The 24,689-nt window shown below is 50.6% G+C and overlaps 1 protein-coding gene across 1 annotated transcript in view; it reads left to right on the plus strand.

Annotated features, from left to right (window-relative positions):
* The first annotated feature begins 1,024 nt into the window (after positions 1 to 1,024).
* The window catches only part of LOC140396731 (beta-microseminoprotein-like), a 30,302-nt gene continuing 6,637 nt past the window's right edge, over positions 1,025 to 24,689 (plus strand). The window contains exons 1-3 of the mRNA XM_072485479.1: positions 1,025 to 1,093; positions 11,024 to 11,114; positions 17,753 to 17,870. Of these exons, the coding sequence (XP_072341580.1) occupies positions 1,091 to 1,093; positions 11,024 to 11,114; positions 17,753 to 17,870 (212 nt within the window). The 5' untranslated portion in view covers positions 1,025 to 1,090. The remainder of the gene's footprint in view (positions 1,094 to 11,023; positions 11,115 to 17,752; positions 17,871 to 24,689) is intronic.

Genomic DNA, 24,689 nt, shown 5'->3' on the forward strand with positions numbered 1-24,689 from the left:
AGTTACTATAGCAAGGTTAGCAGGAGAGTCGAACTCAAGTAGGAGAATTGTTAACTGTTCAATAAATGTGTTAAACCTTTCTCCAAGTCTGAACCTTCCTTTGTCAGAGTATACATCAAGGAAGCAGCTTATGCTCCATGAAGGATCAGAACACAACAACTCTGTCCTCATATCTTGAGCAATCAAGGAACTGAGGAGAAAGGCCCTTGTTTGTGAGTGATGCTCCACTTTCAGCTTTCCTGACTCGGGCCCACTCACACTGGTACACAGTACATCACTAGACTGCAATCACATTGTCAACTGTGATGTTGCTCAGTGGATAGACCTCATGGCCAGTGACATTGACATCAGCAGCAGTCAGTGGCTGGAGCTCTGACCTCACTAAACCAGTGATGGTCAATGACTTTCTCCCCACCCTCACCCCGGCTCACACCCAGTTCAGATTGGAGGTTCCTCCTCTGGGTGTGTTAGCCAGTCCTGAGGGAGTGCTGCACTGTCAGACCACATGTTGAGCCAAGGTCCTGGCCACATTCGCATGTTTATGTAAAAGATCCTAAGACACTATTTTCTCAAGAGTTGAGCAGGTGGCTGTTGTTTTCATAGAATAGAATTTACTGTGCAGATGGAGCCTATTCGGCCCATCGAGTCTGCACCAGCCCTCAGAAAGGGCACCTGACTTATGCCCACACCTCTACCCTATCCCCATAACCCCACCTCACCTTTATGGGCACTAAGGGCAATTTTGAATGGCCAATCCACCTCACCCGCACATCTTTGGACTGTGGGAGGAAACGGGAGCACCCGGAGGAAACCCATGCACACACGGGGAGAAGGTGCAGACTCCGCACGGACTTGTTGTGGTCTTTACTCATTGGCTGACCTCTCCGTGTTATTGGCCTCAGTATCAGTGTGAAGATCTCGGATCAGCGACCTTGACTACCGGCCAATGGTTCGTGCTGACGTGGACATCACTGCGGACTACGACAACTTGAACTTTGTAACCTTCAAAGTGAAATATAAAAACCCACACCACCCGACAGAACAGAAATCACTCTCTCCGTGACAGCAAAGGTGTATCGTTGGGCTGAGTATGGTATGTGTGTGTGTGTGTCTGAGTAAGATTATACTGATGAGGGATTATTGATCTGGGAACATTTTCTTGGTGAGGTTACCTGCATTAAGACTTGGATTGTTACAGGTTGTCCTCTACAGGATGTTTCTCAATAGTAAATACTGACGAGAAACATTCATTTAGGACCTCTCCCATCCCTTGTGGATCCGTACACAGGTGACCTTGTTTATTCTTAAGAGGCCCTACCCTCTCCCTACTCACTCTTTTGTCCTTTATGTATTTGTAGAAGCTCTTTGAATTCTCCTTTGCCTTATCGACCAAAGCAATCTCATGTCCCCTTTTTTCCCTCCTGATTTCTCTTAACTCTACTCCGACAGGCCCAATACTCTTCAAAGGATCCACTTGATCCCAGCTGCCGATGCACGTCACACGCTTCCTTCTTCCTTTTGGCCAGAGCCTCAATATCCCGAGTCATCCAGGGTTCCCCACTTCTACCAGCCTTACCCTTCACTCGAAGAGGAATGTGCTCACCCTGGACCCTAGTTAACACCCGTTTGAAAGACTCCCACCAACCAGCTGTCCCCTTGCCTGTAAACAGGCTCCCCCAATCAACTCTTGAAAGTTCCTGCCGTGCCCCAATTTAGAATTTTAACTTTTGGGCCACACCATTCATTCTCCACAGCTATCCTACAACTAATGGAATTATGGTCACTGGTCCCAAAGTGATCCCTCACTAACACATCCGTCACCTGCCCTTCCTGATTCCCCAACAGGAGGTCAGGTTTTGCCCCCTCTCTGGTCGGGCCATCCACAGACTGAATGAGGAATTCTTCCTGAATACAATCGACAACTTTCTCTCCATCCAAACCCCGAGTGCTATGGTTGTCCCAGTCAATGTTGGGAAAGTTAATGTACTCTACTATTACCACTTTATTTTTTGAGGCAGCTATCTGTAATGTCCTTACATGTTTGCTTCTCGATTTCCCGCTGACTATTTGGGGGCCTATAGTACAGTCCTATCAAAGTGATCTCTCCCTTCTTTTTTTCAGTTCTACCCATATAGACTCAGTGGGTGAACCCTCGGATATATCCTCTCTCTGTACTGCCGCGATACTGTCCCTAATCAGAAACTCCCCCTCCCCTTCTATCTCCTAATTTATCTTTCCTATAGCATCTGTACCCCGGAACATTGAGCTGCCAGTCCTGCCCCTCCCTCAGCCATGCTTCAGTAATAGCTAAAATATCCCAGTCCCATGTGCCCGTCCATGCCCTGACTTCATCTGCTCTGCCCGTTCGGCCTCTGGCATTGAAATAAATGCACTTCAATCTGTTTCTCTGCCTTCCACTTTTCTCCTTACTGCCTTTTGTTTCTATCCCTTCTTTACTACCCTCCGACTTCCTGCATTGGTTCCCATCCCCCCCTGCCACATTTGTTTGAACCCTCCCCAACAGCACGAACAAACAACATTGGTTCCAGTCCTGCCCAGGTGTCGACCGTCTGATTTGTAATAGTCACAGCTCTCCCAGAACCTCCGAAAAATCTGAATCCCTCCCTCCTGCACCTTCTCCCAAGCCACGCATTCATCCTGTCTGTCCTCTCATTCCTACTCTGACTATCACGTGGCACTGGTAGCAATCCCGAGATTACTACCTTTGCGGTCCTACTTTTTAATTTAACTCCTCACTCCCTAAATTCAGCATGTAGGACCTCATCCCGTTTTTTTTTACCTAGATCGTTGGTGCCTGTGTGCACCACGACTGCTGGCTGTTCTCTTTAGAATGTCCTGCAGCCCCTCGGAGATATCCAGGACCCTTGCACCTGGGAGGCAACATACCTTCCTGGAGTCTTGATTGTGTCCGCTGAAACGCCTGTCCACTCCCCTTACAATTGAATCCCCTATCACTACAGTTTGACCACTCTTTTTCCTGCCCTCCTGCGCAGCAGAGCCAGCCTTGGTGCCAAGAACCTGGCAACTGCCGCCTTCCCCTGGTGAGCCATCGCCCCCAACAGCATCAAAAACGGGATACCTGTTTTGGGGGGAGGTGACACAGTCAGCAGGCGGAACAGGGAGTTGGGAGACACAGCTGGAACACACAATATTTGGTTCCGTGTCTCGGAAATGTTCCCAAACCTGCTCCCGAGTGAAGACCCTGTAATTGAGGGATTGCGGAGTGGGAAACACCTTCTCGTGCTCGCAGAGACGGGAGAACAGGAGACAGCAATGTCCCATGTCCTGAAGCAGTTAACAGTGAGCATTAATTAACCAGCTCATTGACAATGTTCAGCAGTCCCTCCCCGGTCCCGAGGGAGAATGACAATTGTGGTGAATGTATTCACCTAATGCATGAACTGCCTGTATAATGATGTGATCTATTGTGACCTATGACCCGGAATTGGTGATACGAGCTACTTCCAGGTACTGTACTGGAACCCCGGTGAGCTCCGCCTCTGGCTCCACCCTCACCGGGGCCATATATATGCCAGCCACCTGTGGGTGGCACTCATTTGTACAGCCGACTCTGGCAGGCGAGTTCATGGTTAATAAAGCCGAATGTTCACTCGCTCTCACGGTCTCACTGTGAATTGACGGTATAACAATTTATTAACCATCGACAGCACCATGGAAGCCGCTCTAAAGCCAGATAAGCTCGAACCCGACGCGCGCACATCAGAGGCCAAGGAGATCTTCGAACATTGGCTTCGCTGCTTCAAGGCCTACCTCGACTCCTCCACTGAAACCCTCAAGCTGCGACTCCTCCACGCTCGCATTAGCCATCGAATCTCCGTGATGATCGAGAAAGCTGCCACGTACGAGGCGGCGGTCGCAACCCTCAAGGCACATTTTGTGAAACCTGTAAACGAGGTGCTCACCCGACACCTCCTCACTACACGCCGTCAACATGCCGGGGAATCGCTGGACGAATACCTGGAAACCCTGACCCTACTCGCGAGGACCTGCAGCTATTGGGATGTGACGGTGGAGAAGCACACGAACCTACGGATCCGGGACGCCTACGTGGCTGGGGTCTGATCGAACTACATCAGGCAGCACCTGCTGGCAAACGGGACCTCTGACCTGCGAGACACGGTAAAGCTAGCTACCTCGTTAGAGGTGGCCTACTAGAGCCTCAGTGCATTCCCCGTGGACCCGGCGAACCCCACGTGGACACCCTCATCGCGGCCCCCGTCGGACCCGACTATGCCGCGGGCCTGTGCCGAGCGGCTGCCAGTCCAGCCCGGGGAACCGCAGTGCTACTTCTGCGGCCAGGGTCAACACCCCCGGCAGCGTTGCCCAGCCCGCACCGCGACGTGCAGCGACTGTGGGAAGAAGGGACACTTTGCTCGAGTCTGGCTGGGCCGACCTAAGGCCCAGAAATCGAAAACTCACTAGGCCCGACCCATGGACTCGCAGGCCCGCAGACCCCGCAATGTGGCTGCGTGCCTGCCCGGAAGGCTCCCTTCAGACGCGTCATCAGCCTTGTGCGGCTCGTGGGGGCCGCCATCTTGGCCGCCGGCTCCGGCACCGACCGACATGTGCGACCGATGGGGGCGGCCATCTTGGTCGCCATCTTCACCACAGCCTGACACGTGCGACTCATGGGGGCCGCCATCTTGTGATACCGCTGACCACGCAGGCTACCTGCAGCTTGGCGCAGTCTCCCTCGACCAGTCGCAGCTGAAGCACTTGAAAAACGTCCGGGTCAACAGGCACGAGACCTCCTGTCTTTTCGACTCCGAGAGCACGAAGAGCTTTGTCCACTCTGACACGGTAAGGCGCTGCTCCCTCCAGATCTACCCAGCCTCCCAAACAATCTCCCTTGCCTCCAGGTCCCATTCGGTTCAGATCCGGGGGTAGTGTATCACCAATCTCGCGATGCAGGGGGCAGAGTACGCTCATTTTAAGCTCTACGTCCTCCCCCACCTCTGCGCCCCCCTACTGCTTGGATTAGGCTTCCAATGTCGTCACCGAAGCCTGACCCTACAGTTCGGCAGACCCTTGCCCCCCCTCACGGTGTGCAGCCTCGCGACCCTCAAGGTCTCCCCCCCCCCCCCCTTCGCTCTTTGCGAACTTCACTCCCGCCTGTAAGCCCATCGCCACCAGGAGCAAGCAGTCCAGTTCCCTGGACATGACTTTTATCAAGTCAGAGGTCCAGCGACTGTTGAGTGAAGGTATCATCGAGGCCAGCAACAGCCCCTGGAGAGCGCAAGTGGTGGTCGTCCGGACCATCAACCGGTTCACGCAACTGGATGCGTACCCCCTCCCCCGCATAGCGGAGATGGTCAACCAGATCGCGCAGTACCGGGTGTTCTCAACGGTCGATCTGAAGTCGGCCTACCACCAGCCCCCAATCCGCCCAGAAGAGCGCCACTATACTGCCTTTGAAGCAGCCGGCCGACTCTTCCACTTCCTCAGAGTCCCCTTCAGAGTCACTAATGGGGTCTCGGTCTTTTAGGGAATGATGGACCGAATAGTGGACCAGTACAGTTTGTGGGCTAGATCCCCATACTTGGACAATGTTACCATCTGCGGCCACAATCAGCAGGACCATGACGCCAACCTTCAGAGGTTCCTCCAGGCCGCCCAATCCCTCAACCTCTCATTTAACAAAGAAAAGTGCGTTTTCCGCACTACCTGACTGGCCATCCTCGGCTACGTCGCGGAGAACGGAGTCCGAGGGCCCGACCCCGACCGTGTGTGCCCCCTCACGGAACTCCCCCCTCCCCACAGCCTCAAGGCCCTCAAACGATGCCTGGAGCTGTTCTCCTACTACGCCCAGTGGGTCCCCAACTATGCGGACAAAGTCCGCCCACTTATTCAAACCACCACCTTTCCCCTGACGGCTGAGGCCCGCTCGGCCTTCAGCCGCATCAAGGACGACACCACCAAGGCCGCAAGGCACGCGGTGGACGAATCCGTCCCCTTTCAGGTAGAGAGCGATGCTTCAGACGTCGCACTGGCCGCCACACTCAACCAGGCGGGCAGGCCAGTAGCATTCTTCTCTAGGACCCTCCACGCTTCCGAAATCCGACACCCCTCGGTCGAGAAGGAAGCACAAGCCATAGCGGAAGCCATGCGGCACTGGAGGCACTACCTAGCCGGTAGGAGGTTCACCCTCGTCACCGACCAGCGGTCGGTCGCCTTCATGTTTGACAACGCACAACGGGGCAAAATAAAAAATGACAAAATCTTGAGGTGGAGGATCGAACGCTCCACCTGCAATTACGATATCAAGTATCGTCCTGGGAAGCTCAATGAGCCCCCAGGTGCCCTGTCCCGCGGCACATGCGCCAGCACGCAAGATGACCAACTTCGGGCTATCCACGATGACCTCTGTCACCCAGGGGTCACCCGGCTTACCCACTTTATTAAGGCCCGCAATCTGCCCTTCTCCACCGAGGCCGTCAAGGCCATGACCAGGGAATGCCAGGTCTGCGCGGAGTGCAAACCGCACTTCTACCGGCCAGACAAGGCCCGCCTGGTAAAGGCCTCCCGGCCCTTTGAACGCCTAAGTATTGACTTCAAAGGGCCCCTCCCCTCACCGTCATCGACGAGTACTCCGGCTTGCCCTTCGCTGTCCCCTGCCCCGACTTGACCTCGGCCACTGTGATAAAGGCACTGCACAGCATCTTCACACTGTACGGTTTCCCTGCCTACATCCACAGCAACCGGGGCACATCGTTCATGAGCGATGAGCTACGTCAGTACCTGCTCAGCAAAGCCATCGCCCCGAGCAGGACTATGAGCTATAACCCGCGGGGAAACGGGCAGGTGGAGAGGGAGAACGCGACGGTACGGAAGGCCGTCCTTCTGGCCCTCCGGTCTAGAGGTCTTCCGACCCCCCGCTGGCAGGAAGTCCTCCCCGACACGCTCCAGTCCATTAGATCTCTCCTCTGCACAGCCACGACCGTGACCCCTCACGACCGTTTGTTTGTCTTCCCCAGGAAGTCCATCTCCGGGGTCTCGCTTCCATCCTGGCTGACAACTCCGGGCCCTGTCCTTCTCCGGAAGCACACGAGGAGCCATAAGACCGACCCCCTGGTCGAGAGGGTCCAGCTGCTACACGACAACCCCCAGTTCGCCTACATCGCGCACCAGGACGGACGGCAAGATACGGTTTCCCTACGAGACCTGGCGCCAGCTTGTTCCCCTGCCAACACGCCCCCCTCCCCTTGCCTACTGCCACCCCCAGCACCCCTTACGCCCCCCTGGGTCTCCTGTATTGTCCCGTGCCGGTACTGCCACCACCCACCACCCCCCTGCCTACCCCCATCCCCCAACCATCTCCGAAACACCGACTGAGGCTCAAGCTCCAGACACAATGCCCCCGGAGTCACCATCTGCAACAACCGTGCCCGTCGCATCGCCAGAGCTGAGGAGGTCTAAAAGAATGATCCGGCCTCCAGACAGACTGAATGTTTAATGACCACACGTCACCCCCGCTGGACTTGATTTTTTTAACAGGGGGTGAATGTATTCGCCGAATGCATGAGCTGCCTGTACAATTATGTGACCTATTGTGACCTATGACCTGGAAGTGGTGATACGAGCTACTTCCAGGTACTATACTGGAACCCCGGTGGGCTCCGCCTCTGGCTCCGCCCTCACCGGGGCCATATATAGGCCGGCCACCTGTGGGTGGCACTCATTTGTACAGCCGCCACTGGCAGGCGAGTTCATGGTTAATAAAGCCTAATGTTCACTCGGTCTCACTGTGAATTGACGGTAAAACAACAATAAATGCAGGGAATCTTTGCTGTGAACCTGACCAGGAGCAGGATAGAAACTGTGGCTTTCCGTGGGAAAGACATATCCCCACAATTAACATCCAACACCTTGGACAGTGAGATCCAATCTTTTAGAACAACGGGAATGAGAAACTAGATTGTGAACTGAGATTTACATTCTGTGAAGGAGCAAGTCTCGAGCTGAAATGTCTCGAATGTGGAAGATGTTTTCCTGGGGTTCGAGTTCCCAATTTGCTTTGATATATTTCTGGGTGTTATATTGAGTGACACACAAAGTGCCCCAGGACCTGCTGCCTCCTCTTCACAATGAAACCACCCCAGCCTTCACCTTTCAAACCGACAAATGAGAAGTGTAAATTAAACTTAAAGCTAGCTCTAATTCCTAATGCCCACAGATATAAACACAGCTGACTTCTTCTGGCATCCGCAACAACATTATTTCACGGTTTATCCGTGGGTTCCAGAAACCCATTCCTGGACTCTCCATTGCAATTCTGGAGGATTGGGACTCGCTCGCAGGAATGCTGATGTCTCAATAGACATGTCACGTCCTGCGTCCAATTCGGTGGAGGCTCTGAGCTGAGATATCACCGTGTGCGTCCTCAAGGTGGACAATTGGTTTTGGTCACGGTGGTGAGTTAGTGACATGGGGATTGAGGATTGTCATCTTACCCCTCAATCCTCTCCACAAGGTGTATCCAATTGACTCGGGCTGGTTTACTGAGCAATGCTCTGAGTGACAACTTCTGAAGTTAATAGGTTCGTAAGATATCGGAGCAGAATTGGGCCATTCAGCCCATCGAGGTTGCTCTGCCATTCTATCATGGCCGATATGTTCCTCATCTTTTACCTACAGTGTTACAGATCAAGAGTTGGATTGCAAAATCGGGCAGGGAACCTCCCGAGCTTAAACACCTTCAATGGCTGATCCCATCCTGGCTTCAACTCCACCGTCCTGCCCGTCCTCCATAACCCTTCAACCCATTACTGATTAAAAATCTGTCTAACTCCTCCTTAAATTGACTCGCTGTCCCAGCATGCACCGCACTCTGGGGTAGCGGATTCCACAGATTCACAACCCTTTGGGAGAAGTAGTTTCTCCTCAACTCATTTTCAAATTTGCTGCCTCTTATCTTGAGCCTGTGTCCTCTCGTTCTAGAATAGAACATAGAACATTACAGCGCAGTACAGGCCCTTCGGCCCTCGATGTTGCGCCGACCTGTGAAACCACTCTAAAGCCCATCGACACTATTCCCTTATCGTCCATATGTCTATCCAATGACCATTTGAATGCCTTTCGTGTTGGCGAGTCCATTACTGTTGCAGGCAGGGCATTCCACGCCCTTACATTCTCTGAGTAAAGAACCTACCTCTGACATCTGTCCTATATCAATCCCCCATCAATTTAAAGCTATGTCCCCTCGTGCTAGACATCACCATCCGAGGAAAAAGGCTCTCACTGTCCACCCTATCCAATCCTCTGATCATCTTGTATGCCTCAATTAAGTCACCTCTTAACCTTCTTCTCTCTAACGAAAACAGCCTCAAGTCCCTCAGCCTTTCCTCATAAGATCTTCGCTCCAGACGAGGCAACATTCTGGTAAATCTCCTCTGCACCCTTTCCAATGCTTCCACATCCTTCCTATAATGCGGCGACCAGAATTGCACGCAATACTCCAAATGCGGCCGCACCAGAGTTTTGTACAGCTGCAACATGACCTCATGGCTCCGAAACTCAATCCCTCTACCAATAAAAGCTAACACGCCGTACGCCTTCTTAACAACCCTCTCAACCTGGGTGGCAACTTTCAGGGATCTATGTACATGGACACCGAAATCTCTCTGCTCATCCACACTACCAAGAATTTTACCATTAGCCCAGTACTCTGTCTTCCTGTTATACCTTCCAAAATTAATCACCTCACACTTTTCTGCATTAAACTCCATTTGCCACCTCTCAGCCCATGCTGCACCTTATCTATGTCCCTCTGTGATTTGTAACATCCTTCCGCACTGTCCGCAACTCCACCGACTTTAGTGTCATCTGCAAATTTACTCACCCATCCTTCTGCGCCCTCCTCCAGGTCATTTATAAAAATGACAAACAGCAGTGGCCCAAAACTGAGTGGGAACAATAGGAAGCCCCAGCCCCACGTCGACCGCCTTTCTGATTGGGAATGACTGTAAAATGGATAGCAGGGGGTGTCAATGGAAGGAGAAATGAATGAGAGATAAGGAGAATGACGAGCGTTCAGGGATTGACCAGGTCGCACTGCCCCCCCCCCCCCCCCCCCCCCCCCCCACCTTTCCACAGTGACCCAGCAAGGCAGGAGAAGGCATGTCGACTGAATCAGTCGGGAGGCACAAGTGCCGAGATTCCAGCATTTGGCAGGTTTGATGAGGGTCCGGGGTCTTTCTGCGGCCCCGGCTTGACGGTGGTCAGCACAGGCTGTCGCCCCGACTTCCGTTCACTTTGGGAGCCAACCAGGACCTGCCAGAGTTCAGTTCCAGCAGCCGATATCCCAGGGCAGCGAGGTGGAGGTCGGTGTTGGATATGGGATGTATAATCACAAGGCTGGTGGTTAATTGGAGTTGGGGTGTCATTGAATCTTAGAATTTACAGTGCAGAAGGAGGTCATTCGGCCCATCGAGTCTGCACCGGCCCTTAGAAAGAGCACCCCACTGAAGCCCACGTACCTACCCTATCCCCATAACCCAGTAACCCCCACTTAACATTTTTTGGCCACTAAGGGCAATTTATCATGGCCAATCCACCTAACCCGCACGTCTTTGGACTGTGGGAGGAAACCCACGCAGACACGGGGAGGACGTGCAGACTCCGCACAGACAGTGACCCAAGCCGGGAATCGAACCTGGGACCCTGGAGCTGTGAAGCATTTTTTTTGTTTGTTTGTTGATTTATTGATCTATTTCTTTTGTTCCTGGAGACAGTGGTGTTGGGTTAATTGAAGTGACGCTCTCGAAACCATTGTGTTTCGATTGCTAACGCTTCACCCATTTCACTATTGTGGACCATTTTCCAGTGTTTTCACAGCATACTTATACTCGAGAGGGTGGTTCAGCTGATAAACATAACATTTTTAAATTCTTTCACGTCTGACCATGACATTATTGACCAGACTGAACTCTTCAACATGTTCTCCAATTATTCCCCCACCTCCCTCCTGACACCCACCCGACAGAAGTTCTTGGTGTGCGTTGCTCTTCTGCTCCTGGCTGTGCGCTATGGAGAATCATCCTGCTACAGGGCTCCTCAGCAAGGCATCTATAAAAGTAAGTACTGAACCTTTCCAATCTCAGCACTCTATCTGGGAAGGGGTGTGGGGGGGGGGGGGGGGGGGGGGGGGGGGGAGGGGGGAAACGAGGTAAGCATGAGAACTGACGTAAATGCTTCAAGCCACACGGAGCTTTGCCTCAGGGATTGACTTTCACGCTCTCCTCTTCCTCGAGGATCCAAGGAGGACTGGGCCAATATTCCGCCTGGCCAAACTAGCGAGCTCCTGCTCCAGGGGCCGCTGCTTGGCTGTCGAATACAAACAAGGGTTCTGTTTTGTTATGCTCTTGTCGTAGCAGAAGCTGCTTCCTTGATGTGCACTCTAACAAAGGAAGGTTCAGACTTGGAGATAGCTTTAACACGTTTATTACTGTTAACAATTCTCCTACTTGGATTCGACGCTACTGTTAATCCTGCTATAGCTACTCAGACTGACTAACCAGTCTGCTGCGATCCATGTGGTGGGTGTGATGTTCAATCAACCCTGTGTCTGTACTCACTGAGAGTCTCCACTGGAAAGAGGCTGAGCATGTGTGATGTGTCCTTTTATATGGGTTGGTGTAATGCCCCCCCTGTGGTAGTGTCACCTCTGTGTGTATCGTGACTGCCCATTGGTCGTGTCCTATCATATTGACCTATTGGTTGACTGTCTGTGTGTCATGTCTCTGGTGCTCCCTCTGGTGTCTCGCTAGGTGTAGTGTATGTACATTAATCCTTTGTGTACTTACAGTGATGTATATCACCACAAGTTTGACCTACAGACAGGCTGAGGGCTCATTGTGGGAACAGAAGAACATAGGAACTAGGAGCAGGAGTAGGCCATCTGGCCCCTTGAGCCTGCTCCGCCATTCAATGAGATCATGGCTGATCTTTTGTGGACTCAGCTCCACTTTCCGGCCCGAACACCATAACCCTTAATCCCTTTATTCTTCAAAAAACTATCTATCTTTATCTTAAAAACATTTAATGAAGGAGCCTCTACTGCTTCACTGGGCAAGGAATTCCATAGATTCACAACCCTTTGGGTGAAGAGGTTCCTCCTATGCTCAGTCCTAAATCTGCTTCCCCTTATTTTCCCCCTAGTTCTGCTTTTACCCGCCAGTGGAAACAACCTCCCCCCATCTATCCTATTTATTCCCTTCATAATTTTATATGTTTCTATAAGATCCTCCTGCATCCTTCTAAATTCCACTGAGTACAGTCCCAGTCTACTCAACCTCTCCTCGTAATCCAACCCCTTCAGCTCTGGGATTAAGCTCGTGAATCTCCTCTGCACACCCTCCAGCACCAATACGTCCTTTCTCAGGTAAGGAGACCAAAACTAAACACAATACTCCAGGTGTGGCCTCACTAACACCTAATACAATTGCAGCATAATCTCCCTAGTCTCAAACGCCATCCCTCTAGCAATGAAGGAGAAAACTCCATTCGCCTTCTTAACACCTGTTGCGGTAAACCAACTTTTTGCGACTCATAGAACATGGAACATTACAGCACAGTACAGGCCCTTCGGCCCTCAATGTTGCACCGACCTGTGAAACCACTCTAAAGCCCATCTACACTATTCCCTTATCTTCCATACTGTTGCAGGCAGGGCATTCCACGCCCTTACTAATCTCTGATTAAAGAACCTACCTCTGACATCTGTCCTATATCTATCTCCCCTCAATTTAAAGTTATGTCCCCTCGTGCTGGACATCACCATCCGAGGAAAAAGGCTCTCACTGTCCACCCTATCCAATCCTCTGATCATCTTGTATGCCTCAATTAAGTCACCTCTTAACCTTATTCTCTCTAACGAAAACAGCCTCAAGTCCCTCAGCCTTCCCTCATAAGAGCTTCCCTCCATACCAGGCAACATTCTGGTAAATCTCCTCTGCACCCTTTCCAATGCTTCCACATCCTTCCTATAATGCGGTGACCACAATTGCACGCAATACTCCAAATGCAGCCGCACCAGAGTTTTGTACAGCTGCAACATGACCTCATGGCTCTGAAACTCAATCCTTCTACCAATAAAGGCTAACACACCGTACACCTTCTTAACAACCCTCTCAACCTGGGTGGCAACTTTCAGGGATCTATGTACATGGACACCGAGATCTCTCTGCTCATCCAAGAATCTTACCATTAGCCCAGTACTCTGTCTTCCTGTTATTCCTTCCAAAATGAATCACCTCACACTTTTCTGCATTAAACTCCATTTGCCACCTCTCAGCCCAGCGCTGCAGCTTATCTATGTCCCTCTGCAACTTGTAACATCCTTCCACACTGTCCACAACTCCACCGACTTTAGTGTCATCTGCAAATTTACTCACCCATCCTTCTACGCCCTCCTCCAGGTCATTTATAAAAATGACAAACAGCAGTGGCCCCAAAACAGATCCTTGTGGTACACCACTAGTAACTGGACTCCAGTCTGAACATTTCCCATCAACCACCGCCCTTTGTCTTCTTCCAGCTAGCCAATTTCTGGTCCAAACTGCTAAATCAACCTGAATCCCATGCCTCCGTATTTTCTGCAGTAGCCTACCATGGGGAACCTTATCAAACGCTTTTCTGAAATCCATATACACCACATCAACTGCTTTACCCTCATCCACCTGTTTGGTCACCTTCTCAAATAACTCAATAAGGTTTGTGAGGCACGGCCTACCCTTCACAAAACCGTGTTGACTATCTCTAATCAAATTATTCCTTTCCAGATGATTATACACCCTATCTCTTATAAACCTTTCCAAGATTTTGCCCACAACAGAAGTAAGGCTCACTGGTCTATAGTTACCGGGGTTGTCTCTACTCCCCTTCTTGAACAAGGGGACAACATTTGCTATCCTCCAGTCTTCTGGCACTATTCCTGTAGACAAAGATGACTTAAAGATCAAAGCCAAAGGCTCAGCAATATCATCCCTAGCTTCCCAGAGAATCCTAGGATAAATCCCATCCGGCCCAGGGGACTTATCTATTTTCACACTTTCCAGAATTGCTAACACCACCTCCTTATGAACCTCAAGCCCTTCCAGTCTAGTAGCCTGAATCTCAGTATTCTCCTCGACAACATTGTCTTTTTCCTGTGTGAATACTGACGAAAAGTATTCATTTAGCACCTCTCCTATCTCCTCGGACTCTACGCACAACTTCCCACTACTGTCCTTGACTGGCCCTACTCTTACCCTCGTCATTCTTTTATTCCTGACATATCTATAGAAAGCTTTAGGGTTATCCCTGATCCTACCTGCCAAAGACTTCTCATGTCCCCTCCTGGCTCTTCTTAGCTCTCTCTTTAGGTCCTTCTTAGCTAACTTGTAACTCTCGAGCGCCCTAACTGAACCTTCATGTCTCATCTTTACATAAGCCTCCTTCTTCCTCTTTTGACTGCTTTAGTAAACCACGGTTCCCTTGCTCGACCACTTCCTCCCTGCCTGACAGGTACAAACTTATCAAGGACCCGCAGTAGCTGTTCCTTAAACAAGCTCCACATTTCCATTTTACCCATCCCCTGTAGTTTTCCTCTCCAGCTGATGCATCCTAAGTCTTGCCTCATCGCATCATAATTGCCTTTCCCCCAGATGTAACTCTTGCCCTGAGGTATATACCTATCCCTTTCCATCACAAAAGTAAACGTAACCGAATTTTGGTCACTATCACCAAAGTGCTCACCTACCTCCAAATCTAACACCTGTCCTGGTTCATTACCCAGTACCAAATCCAATATGACCTCGCCCCTCGTTGGCCTATCTACATGCTGTGTCAGGAAAACTGCACACATTGGACAAAAACGGACCCATCTAAAGTACTCGAACTATAGCGTTTCCAGTCAATATTTGGAAAGTTAAAGTTCCCCATAACAACTACCCTGTTGCTTTCGCTCCTATCCAGAATCATCTTTGCAATCCTTTCCAACACATCTCTGGAACTTTTCGGAGGCCTATAGAAAACCCCTAACAGGGTGACCTCTCCTTTCCTGTTTCTAACCTCAGCCCATACTACCTCAGTAGATGAGTCCTCTTAAAACGTCCTTTCTGCCACCGTAATACTGTCCTTGACTAACAATGCCACCCCTCCCCCACTTAAACTATCCAAATCCCTCTGCAGACTTCCAGTATCCTCTGCACTTTTTGCTTTACCACTTATCTTAGTGTCGTCTGCAAACTTGGACACATTGCCCTTGGTCCCCAACTCCAAATCATCTATGTAAATTGTGAACAATTGTGGGCCCAACACTGATCCCTGAGGGACACCACTAGCTACTGATTGCCAACCAGAGAAACACCCATTAATCCCCACTCTTTGCTTTCTATTAATTAACCAATCCTCTATCCATGCTACTACTTTCCCCTTAATGCCATGCATCTTTATCTTATGCAGCAACCTTGTGTGGCACCTTGTCAAAAGCTTTCTGGAAATCCAGATATACCACATCCATTGTCTCCCCGTTATCTACCGCACTGGTAATGTCCTCATAAAATTCCACTAAATTAGTTAGACACGACCTGCCCTTTATGAACCCATGCTGCGTCTGTCCAATGGGACAGTTTCCATCCAGATGCCTCGCTATTTCTTCCTTGATGATAGATTCCAGCATCTTCTCTACTACCGAAGTTAAGCTCACTGGCCTATAATTACCTGCTTTCTGCCTACCTCCTTTTTTAAACAGTGGTGTCACATTTGCTACTTTCCAGTCAGCTGGGACCACCACAGAGCCTGGTGAATTTTGGTAAATTATCACGCGTGCATTTGCAATTTCCCTAGCCATCTCTTTTAGCACTCTTGGATGCATTCCATCAGGGCCAGGAGACTTGTCTACCTTTAGCCCCATTAGCTTGCCCATCACTACCTCCTTAGTGATAACAGTCTTCTCAAGGTCCTCACCTGTCATAGCCTCATTTCCATCAGTCACTGGCATGTTATTTGTGTCTTCCACTGTGAAGACCGACCCAAAAAACCTGATCAGTTCCTCAGCCATTTCCTCACCTCCCATTATTAAATCTCCCTTGTCATCCTCTAAAGGACCAATATTTACCTTAGCCACTCTTTTTTGTTTTAGATATTTGTAGAAACTTTTACTATCTGTTTTGAGATTCTGAGCAAATTTACTCCAATAATCTATCTTACTCTTCATTAGAGCTTTTTTAGGAGCTTTCTGTTGCTCCCTAAAGATTTCCCAGTCCTCTAGTCTCCCACTAATCTTTGCCACTTTGTATGCTTTTTCCTTCAATTTGATACTCTCCCTTATTTCCTGAGATACCCACGGTCGATTTTCCCTCTTTCTACCGTCCTTCCTTTTTGTTGGTATAAACCTTTGCTGAGCACTGTGAAAAATCACTTGGAAGGTTCTCCACTGTTTCTCAACTGTTTCACCATAAAGTCTTTGTTCCCAGTAACCACGGAAACATTCCTCCAGTACATTGGGCTCCTGACCTTTTACCCATGCCCTTCCAGAAGGAGGCCTATAGAAAACCTCCAACAGGGTGACCTCCCCTTTCTTGTTTCTAACCTCAGCCCATACTACCTCAGTAGATGAGTCCTCTTGAGTCGAATTGGGGATATGCACAAGTGGCTGGGGGAGCAGGGAGGCGAGCGGGTGGTGAAGATCAAGGAGAAATGGGAAGCGGAGTTGGGAATGGAGATCAATTGGGGAGTATGGAGTGAGGCGCTGCGCAGGGTAAACGGGACCTCCTCTTGGGCAAGGATGAGCCTGATACAGTTTAAGGTGGTGCACAGGGTGCGTATGTCTCGGGCGAGAATGAGTGGGTTCTCTCAGGGGGTAGCAGATGAGTGTGAGAGGTGTGGGCAGGGGCCAGCGAATCACGCGCACACGTTTTGGGGTTGGGAAAAATTGGGAAGATTCTGGGCGGGGGTGTTCGCGGTCTTAGCCAGGATAGTGGAGGAGGGAGTGGACCTGGACCCTTTGGTGATGATATTTGGGGTTTCAGAGAAGCCGGAGCTCATGGAGAGGAGGAAGGCCGATGTCGTGGCCGTCGCCTCTCTGATTGCACGGCGGTGAATTTTGCTGGAGTGGCGGTTGGCATCGCCACCGGGGGGAGCAGCTTGGTTGGGTGACCTGTACGACTTCCTGCGGTGAGAGAAGGTAAAGTATGAGTTAAGGGGCTCAGCAGGGGGGGGTTTGAGGAAAGGTGGGGGATGTTTGTGACGGTGTTTGAGGGGCTGTTCGTCGCAGGGGAGTGGGGGGGGGGGGGGTGGGGGGGGGGGTGATGGGGAGGGGGGGGTGATGGGGAGGGGAGGGGGGTTGAAAGAGGGGAAACTATGCAGACAGTGTAGTTGATTGTTGGGAAGCATGTTTCACAGGGTGTTTATTCACTGTAACCTGTTTTGATGCATGTTTGTAATAAAATCCATTTTTATTAAAAAAGGAGCGTGTGAGAGACAGCCCTCGTCACACCTGCCTTAGCCTTCCGAGATTCACGCGGTCAAACTCTCAGGGACAGACCCTCTTGGAAAAGGAACCTGCTCTTCCCAGGTCCAGAGAGACCGGTGATGGACATTAAACCTTCCAAAGCACTAAGATCAAAGTTACCCCATTATACTTCTTCAGACTTTGATGTTACAGTGACAGACTAACCTCTCTCTCTCTCTCTCTCTTTCTCTCTCTCTCGCTCACTCACTCTTGCTCCAGTAACAAAGACATGTAGAGATGACGTTGATGGCACTTGGCATGCAGATAGTGAATCCTGGAAAAACTCTGATTGCATGAGGTGTGCGTGCATGTCAGGATTAATGGAATGCTGCACAACGTAAGTGATTCTCTGCTATTCTACCTGCAGTGATATTCAGACATCAATATACATGATCAATGTATGTAAATGTCATACAGTCATTTCAACACTAGGTGTCTCACAGTTAGATACTCTGAGGACTGGATTCTTAGTTAGTTCGAGAGTGTGATCAAGAACAATGAACAAGCAAGACATAGAATAGCGAGAATGAGAGAAGTTAGAATAGTTTGTTATAATCGTGCATAGTTATATAGTTATCTGTATTGTACTTTATTTCTTTATAGTTAGTTTAGTATTCAGTCAAAGGACTCACAGTTTATTATTTTCTTACTCATTAAATAATTCATCTTTCAACAAGAAGACTATTGGTGATTTTATCATCCTGGTGGATTTAAGAGTAATGTATATATTTTAGATAAGTCATTATTTAAAATATAACTCCACCTGGAGCCAGTCTGTTATGTGATCCTGCCTTGGTCCTCCTTATTAAAGCACAAAGTGGGTTCGATATAACAGCCAGACCTGGAGGTGCTGACGTGCAGTTCTCATCGCAGAAAGAAGTCACACAGAAGGGATTGCGTTCCCACGTTCTGGGCCCACTCGGAACGTGGGAACATTTATTGTGAATGAAGGGGTCAGAGCTCTGCTCACAGGCAAAAGGCAAACCAAGACTGGGTCACGTTAAACACACTCCCTCTGGTGATGTAATTCTGCTAGCTCGCGGAGACAGAAGACCACATCCCCTTTCTCCTGATATCTTTCAGGAACGTGTCTTAGGTCCTACTGGACTGCACGGTGCTAATGAGGTTCTTTCAATCTGTGACCTCTCGTGCTTCATCCTTTTACAAACCAAACAGTTTTTCCCTCTCCACTCTGTCCAACCCCCTCGTGATTTGGGACAGCTCTATAAAACCTCCTCTTAACCTTCTTCCCTCCAAGTCCCAACCTATCCAATCAATCCTCATCCCTGAAGTTACTCATCCCTGGAACATCCGCGTAAACCTCTCCTGCACCCTCTCCAACATGTTCGCATCTTTCCTATCGCGCAATGCTCAGAAGAGTTCCCAATATTCCAGCTGAGGTTTCACTAGTGTCTTGTATACATTCAGCGTGACCTCCTTGCTCCTCTATGCCGCTGTAATAAAATCTTGAACACTCTATGTTTTATTAATTGCTCTCCCCCACCTGTCCTGCCTCCTTCAATGATCGATGCACAACTGCACCCAGGTGCACGTATGAAGAATTTTATCCTTCATCTTGTATTGTCTCTCCATTTCTTTCTTCCCAGTATACATCACCTCATACGTCTCCACATTGAACTTCACACACCACCAACTTGTCTCTGCCCTCCTGAAGTTCTACTCTGTCCTCGTCACAAAACTTACAAGGATTGTATACTGTATCATCCTCCAATTTTGTTATTGTCCTCTGTACACCAAGATCTAGGTCATTAATACACGTCAGGAAAAGCAATGATCCTAATTCGGCCCCTAAGGAACACCACGACAAACCTTCCTCCAGCCTGACAAATATCCATTGACCATTACTCTCTGCTTCCCATTGCTCAGCCAGTTTTGTATCCAAGTTGCTACTGTCCCTTTTATTCCGCGAGCTTTAATGTTTCCCACAAGTCTGTTGTGTGGCACTGTATCAAATGCCTTCTGAAAGTCAGGGTACACCACATCAACATCATTACCCTCATCGACCCTTTCTTTTATCTTTCCCAAAAAACTTCAGCAAGTTGGTTATTCCCTTTAAGGAATCCATGCTAGCTGTTCCCAATCGAACCATATTTTTCCGTATGATGACTAATTCTATCCTGAATAATTGTTTCCCCAAGCTTCCCCACCACTGAAGTTAAATGGACTGATCTCATCCGTACAAATGTTTTTGAACAAGGAAGAAACATTTTCATTTCTCCCAGTCCTTTGACAGCCCCCCCGCCCCCCCCCCCCCCCACAAGTCTAGGGCTGATGGACAGATTATGACCAGCGACCCTGCAATTTCCACTCTCACTTCCTTCAATATCCTCGGATGCATCCCATCTGTCCCCAGTGTCTTTTCCACTTTTTGCGCCGACAGCTTATTCAACACCTTTTCCTTATTAACTTTGAACTCTTCTAGTCACAGTTTCCTCCTCTGACACCATGGTCTGGGTCACATCTCCCTCCTTGGCAAAGAAACATGCAAATTTAGTACAAAGAACAATATAGCAGAGGAACAGGCCCTTGGGCCCTCCAAGCCTGCGCCGAGCATGAGTCCCTTCAAGACCAACCGCCTGTATCTTTCTGTACTCCGTCTGTTCATGTGCCTATCCAGGTAAGTCTTCAAGGTCACTAACGTATCAGCCTCAACCAGCTCACTTGGCAGTGCATCCAGGCCACCACCACCCTCTGTGTTAAATACTTCCCCCACACACCTCCACTGATCCTAACCCCCCTCACCTTGAACCTGTGCCCCCTTGTAATTGTCATTTCCGCCCTGGGAAAAAGCCTCCAACTGTTCACCCTTTCTCTTCCCCCAATAGTTTTATAAACTTCTATCAGGTCGCCCCTCAGCCTCCGTCTCTCTGGGGAGAAGAATCCTAGTTTAACCAATCTCTCCTCACAGCTAAAACCCTCCATACCAGGCAACATCCTGGTGAACCTTTTCTGTCCTCTCTCCAAAGCCTCCCCGTCCTTCTGGTAGTCCGGTGACCAGAATTGGACACAGTATTCCAAATGTGGCCTCACCAACGTTCTATGTAACTGAAACATAATTTGAGCTTTTATACTCGATACCCCGTCCTATGAAGGCCAGCATGCCATCTGCTTTCTTTACCACCATTTCCACCTGTGCGGCTACTTTGAAGGATCTGTGGACCTGCTCGCCCAAATCTCTCTGTGTCTCTCTGCTGCTGATGGTTCTGCCATTTATTTTATAGCTCCCATCTGAATTGGATCTACCAAAATGCATCACCTCACATTTGTCCAGGTTAAATTCCATCTGCCATTTCGCTGCCCAATTTCGCAGCCTGTCTATATCCTGTTGTATTTTTTGACAATCTTCAACACTGTCCCCAACTCCTGCAATCATAGTGTCATCCGCAAACTTGCTAATCAGACCCGCTACGTTTTCTTCCAAGTCATTTATATATATTACAAAGAGCAGAGGTCCAGAACTGATCCCTGCGGAACACCACTAGTTACAGAACTCCATTTGGAAAAACACCCTTCCACTGCTACCCTTGGTCGTCTATGGCCAAGCCAGTTCTGAATCCATCAAGTTCGTTCACCCCTGACTCCATGTGATCTAATCTTTTGCACCAGCCTGCCATGAGGGATCTTACCAAATGCTTTACTAAAATCCATGTAGACAACCCTTGTCAATCATTTTTTTTCACCTCCTCAAAATATTCAATCAAATTAGTGAGACATGACCTCCCTCGTACAAAACCATGCTGTCTGTCGCTAATAGGACCGTTCGCTTCCAAATGTGCATAGATCCTATCTCTGAGAATCTTTTCCAACAATTTCACCATCGCTGACATCAAGTTCACTGGCCTATAATTACCTGGATTATCCTTGCAACCCTTCTTAAATAACGGGACAACATTGGCTATCCTCCAACCCTCTGGGATCTCACCTGTGGCCAATGAAAGATTTTTGTCAGAGGCCCAGCGATGTTCGTCAGCTATGTGCTCAGTCTCGTGTGTATATTCCCTTTTCGGTCCCGAATCGGCTCTCCTTGCCCGATTACCACCTTTTTAATTATTTATATACCTGCAGACACATACACGTCCGGAAGACATTGAGATTCCCCTTCACGTTGGCTGTCAGTCTTTGACCATAATCCCTCTTCACTTCACTAATATGCTCTTCCACTTCCCCTCTGCACTTTCTGTGTTCTGCTTGATTCTCTCCCAGACACCAGTTCTTCCTCATCTTAATTTCTATCCCCTTTTTCATCCAAGGGGATCTGGATTTATTTGTCCTCCCTTTCCGTTTCGAGGGAATAGACCGTGACTGCGTCGGGACCACTTCCATTGAGGGGAGCCCTTGTCCAGCTGCAGTTGTTGTCACCGACCTTTCGTTCCAGTCTAACCGGCCGTCCTTGTCCCACTGAGGTCAGCGCACTCTTCAAATGACAACACTCTCGAATGCTGTGCCGGTGTTGCGGTCCGGCGATCATGTTGAACAGCGTCTAATGCCTTGCAGCAAGATATAAAACGGTTCACCATCGTTTCCTTGTCCCTGCTGCGCGGCTGTTCATTCACCCGCGGCATGTTGTTCGAAAAGCACCAAGCCAACAATCACGCAGCAGGTATTGCAAAAGCGCAGTATTGGTCCATTTGGAGAGACAAGACACATCGGAACATTTATACAAAGGTAGAAAGATTGAATATATCAGAGCTGTGCTGTTTCTGCTCATCGGCAAAAGTGCAACCAAGACCACGGAGGACATTGCATGTTCCTTACTGCTGAAGCCACGTTGCTATCACAAAAAGTCTCCGCAGAGTTTACCCATGGGTAGCGTAAAGTGAGACAAGTCACCATAGTCCCGCATGCCCACAGGCTGCTTTCCCCTCGGAGGGGAGAGAGCTGACTGGTGGTGATTTAACCTGAGCATCACCACACCTCAGGTGTAAGTGGCTTCATGAATAACCTCAGCCGGTACGGGGAATTGAGGGAAATGGAGGGAGGGTGGAAATGGAGGGAGGGTGGAAATGGAGGGAGGGTGGAAATGGAGGGAGGGTGGAGATGGAGGGAGGGTGGAGATGGAGGGAGGGTGGAGATGTAGGGAGGAAGGAGATGGAGAGTGGGTGGAGAATGGAGGGAGGGTGGAAATGGAGGGAGGGTGGAGATGGAGGGAGGGTGGAGATGGAGGGAGGGTGGAGATGGAGGGAGGGTGGAGATGGAGGGAGGGTGGTGAATGGATGGTTGGTGGAAATGGAGGGAGGGTGGAGATGGAGAGAGGGTGGAGATGGAGAGAGGGTGGAGAATGGAGGGAGGGTGGAGATGGAGGGAGGGTGGAGATGGAGGAAGGGTGGAGATGGAGGGAGGGTGGAGATGGAGAGAGGGTGGAGATGGAGGGAGGGTGGAGATGGAGGGAGGGTGGAGATAGAGAGAGGGTGGAGACGGAGGGAGACTGGAGACGGAGGGAGGGTGGAGACGGAGGGAGAGTGGAGATGGAGGTAGGGTGGAGATGGATGGAGGGTGGAGATGGAGGGAGGAGATGGAGGGAGGGTGGAGATGGAGGGAGGGTGGAGATGGAGAGAGTGGAGATGGAGAGAGAGTGGAGATGGAGGGAGGAGATGGAGGGAGGAGATGGAGGGAGGGTGAAGATGGAGGGTGGGTGGAGATGGAGGGAGTGGAGATGGAGAGAGAACGGAGAGAGAGTGGAGATGGAGGGAGGAGATGGAGGAAGGGTGGAGATGGAAGGAGGGTGGAGATGGAGGGAGGGTGGAGATGGAGTGGGGGTGGAGATGGAGGGAGGGGGAGATGGAGGGAGGGTGGGGACGGAGGGAGGGTGTAGATGGAGGGAGGGTGTAGATGGAGGGAGGGTGGAGATGGAGAGAGGGTGGAGATGGAGGGAGGGTGGAGATGGAGGGAGGGTGGAGATGGAGGGAGGGTGGAGATGGAATGGGGGTGGAGATGGAGGGACGGTGGAGATAGAGGAAGGCTGTGGATCGAGAGGTGGAGATGGAGAATGGAGGGAGGGTGTAAATAGAGGGAGGGTGGAGATGGAGGGAGAGTGGAGATGGAGGGAGGGTGGAGATGGAGGGAGGGTGGAGATGGAGGGAGGGTGGAGATGGAGGGAGGGTGGAGATGGAGGGAGGGTGGAGATGGAGGGAGGGTGGAGGTGGAGGGAGGGTGGAGATGGAGGGAGAATGGAGATGGAGGGAGAGTGGAGCAGGAGGGAGGGTGAAGATGGAGGGAGGGTGGAGATGGAGTGAGGGTGGAGATGGAGTGAGGGTGGAGATGGAGGGAGGGTGGAGATGGAGGGAGATGGAGAGAGAGTGGAGATGGGGGAGGGTGGAGATGGAGGGAGGGTGGAGACGGAGTGAGGGTGGAGATGGAGGGAGGATGGAGATGGAGGGAGGGTGGAGATGGAGGGAGGGTGGAGATGGATGGAGGGTGGAGATGATTGGAGGATGGAGATGGAGGGAGGGTGGAGATGGAGAGAGGGTGGAGACGGAGAGAGGGTGGAGATGGAGGGAGGGTTTAGATGGAGGGAGGGAGGAGATGGAGGGAGGGTGGAGATGGAGGGATGGTGGAGATGGAGGGAGAGTGGAGATGGAGGGAGAGTGGAGATGGCTGGAGGCTTGAGATGGAGGGAGAGTGGAGATGGAGAGAGGGTGGCGATGGAGGGAGGGTGCAGATGGAGGGAGGGTGGAGACGGAGAGAGGGTGGAGATGGAGGGACGCTGTGGATCGAGAGGTGGAGATGGAGAATGGAGGGAGGGTGGAGATGGAGGGAGGGTGGAGATGGAGGGAGAGTGGAGATGGCGAGAGAGTGGAGATTGAGGGAGTGGAGATGGAGGGAGGGTGGAGTGGAGGGAGGGTGGAGATGGAGGGAGGGTGATGGAGGGAGGGTGGAGATGGAGCGACGGTGGAGATGGAGGGAGGGTGGAGATGGAGGGAGGGTGGATATGGAGGGAGGGTGGAGATGGAGGGAGTGGAGATGGAGGGAGGGTGGAGTGGTTCAAGTGTGGAGATGGAGGGAGGGTGATGGAGGGAGGGAAGAGATGGAGGGAGGGTGGAGATGGAGAGAGGCTGGAGACGGAGGGAGAGTGGAGACAGCGGGAGAGTGGAGACGGCGGGAGAGTGGAGATGGAGGGAGGGTGGAGATGGAGGGA

This window comes from Scyliorhinus torazame, chromosome 20 (assembly GCF_047496885.1).
Source record: "Scyliorhinus torazame isolate Kashiwa2021f chromosome 20, sScyTor2.1, whole genome shotgun sequence".
NCBI classification, from domain to species: domain Eukaryota; kingdom Metazoa; phylum Chordata; class Chondrichthyes; order Carcharhiniformes; family Scyliorhinidae; genus Scyliorhinus; species Scyliorhinus torazame.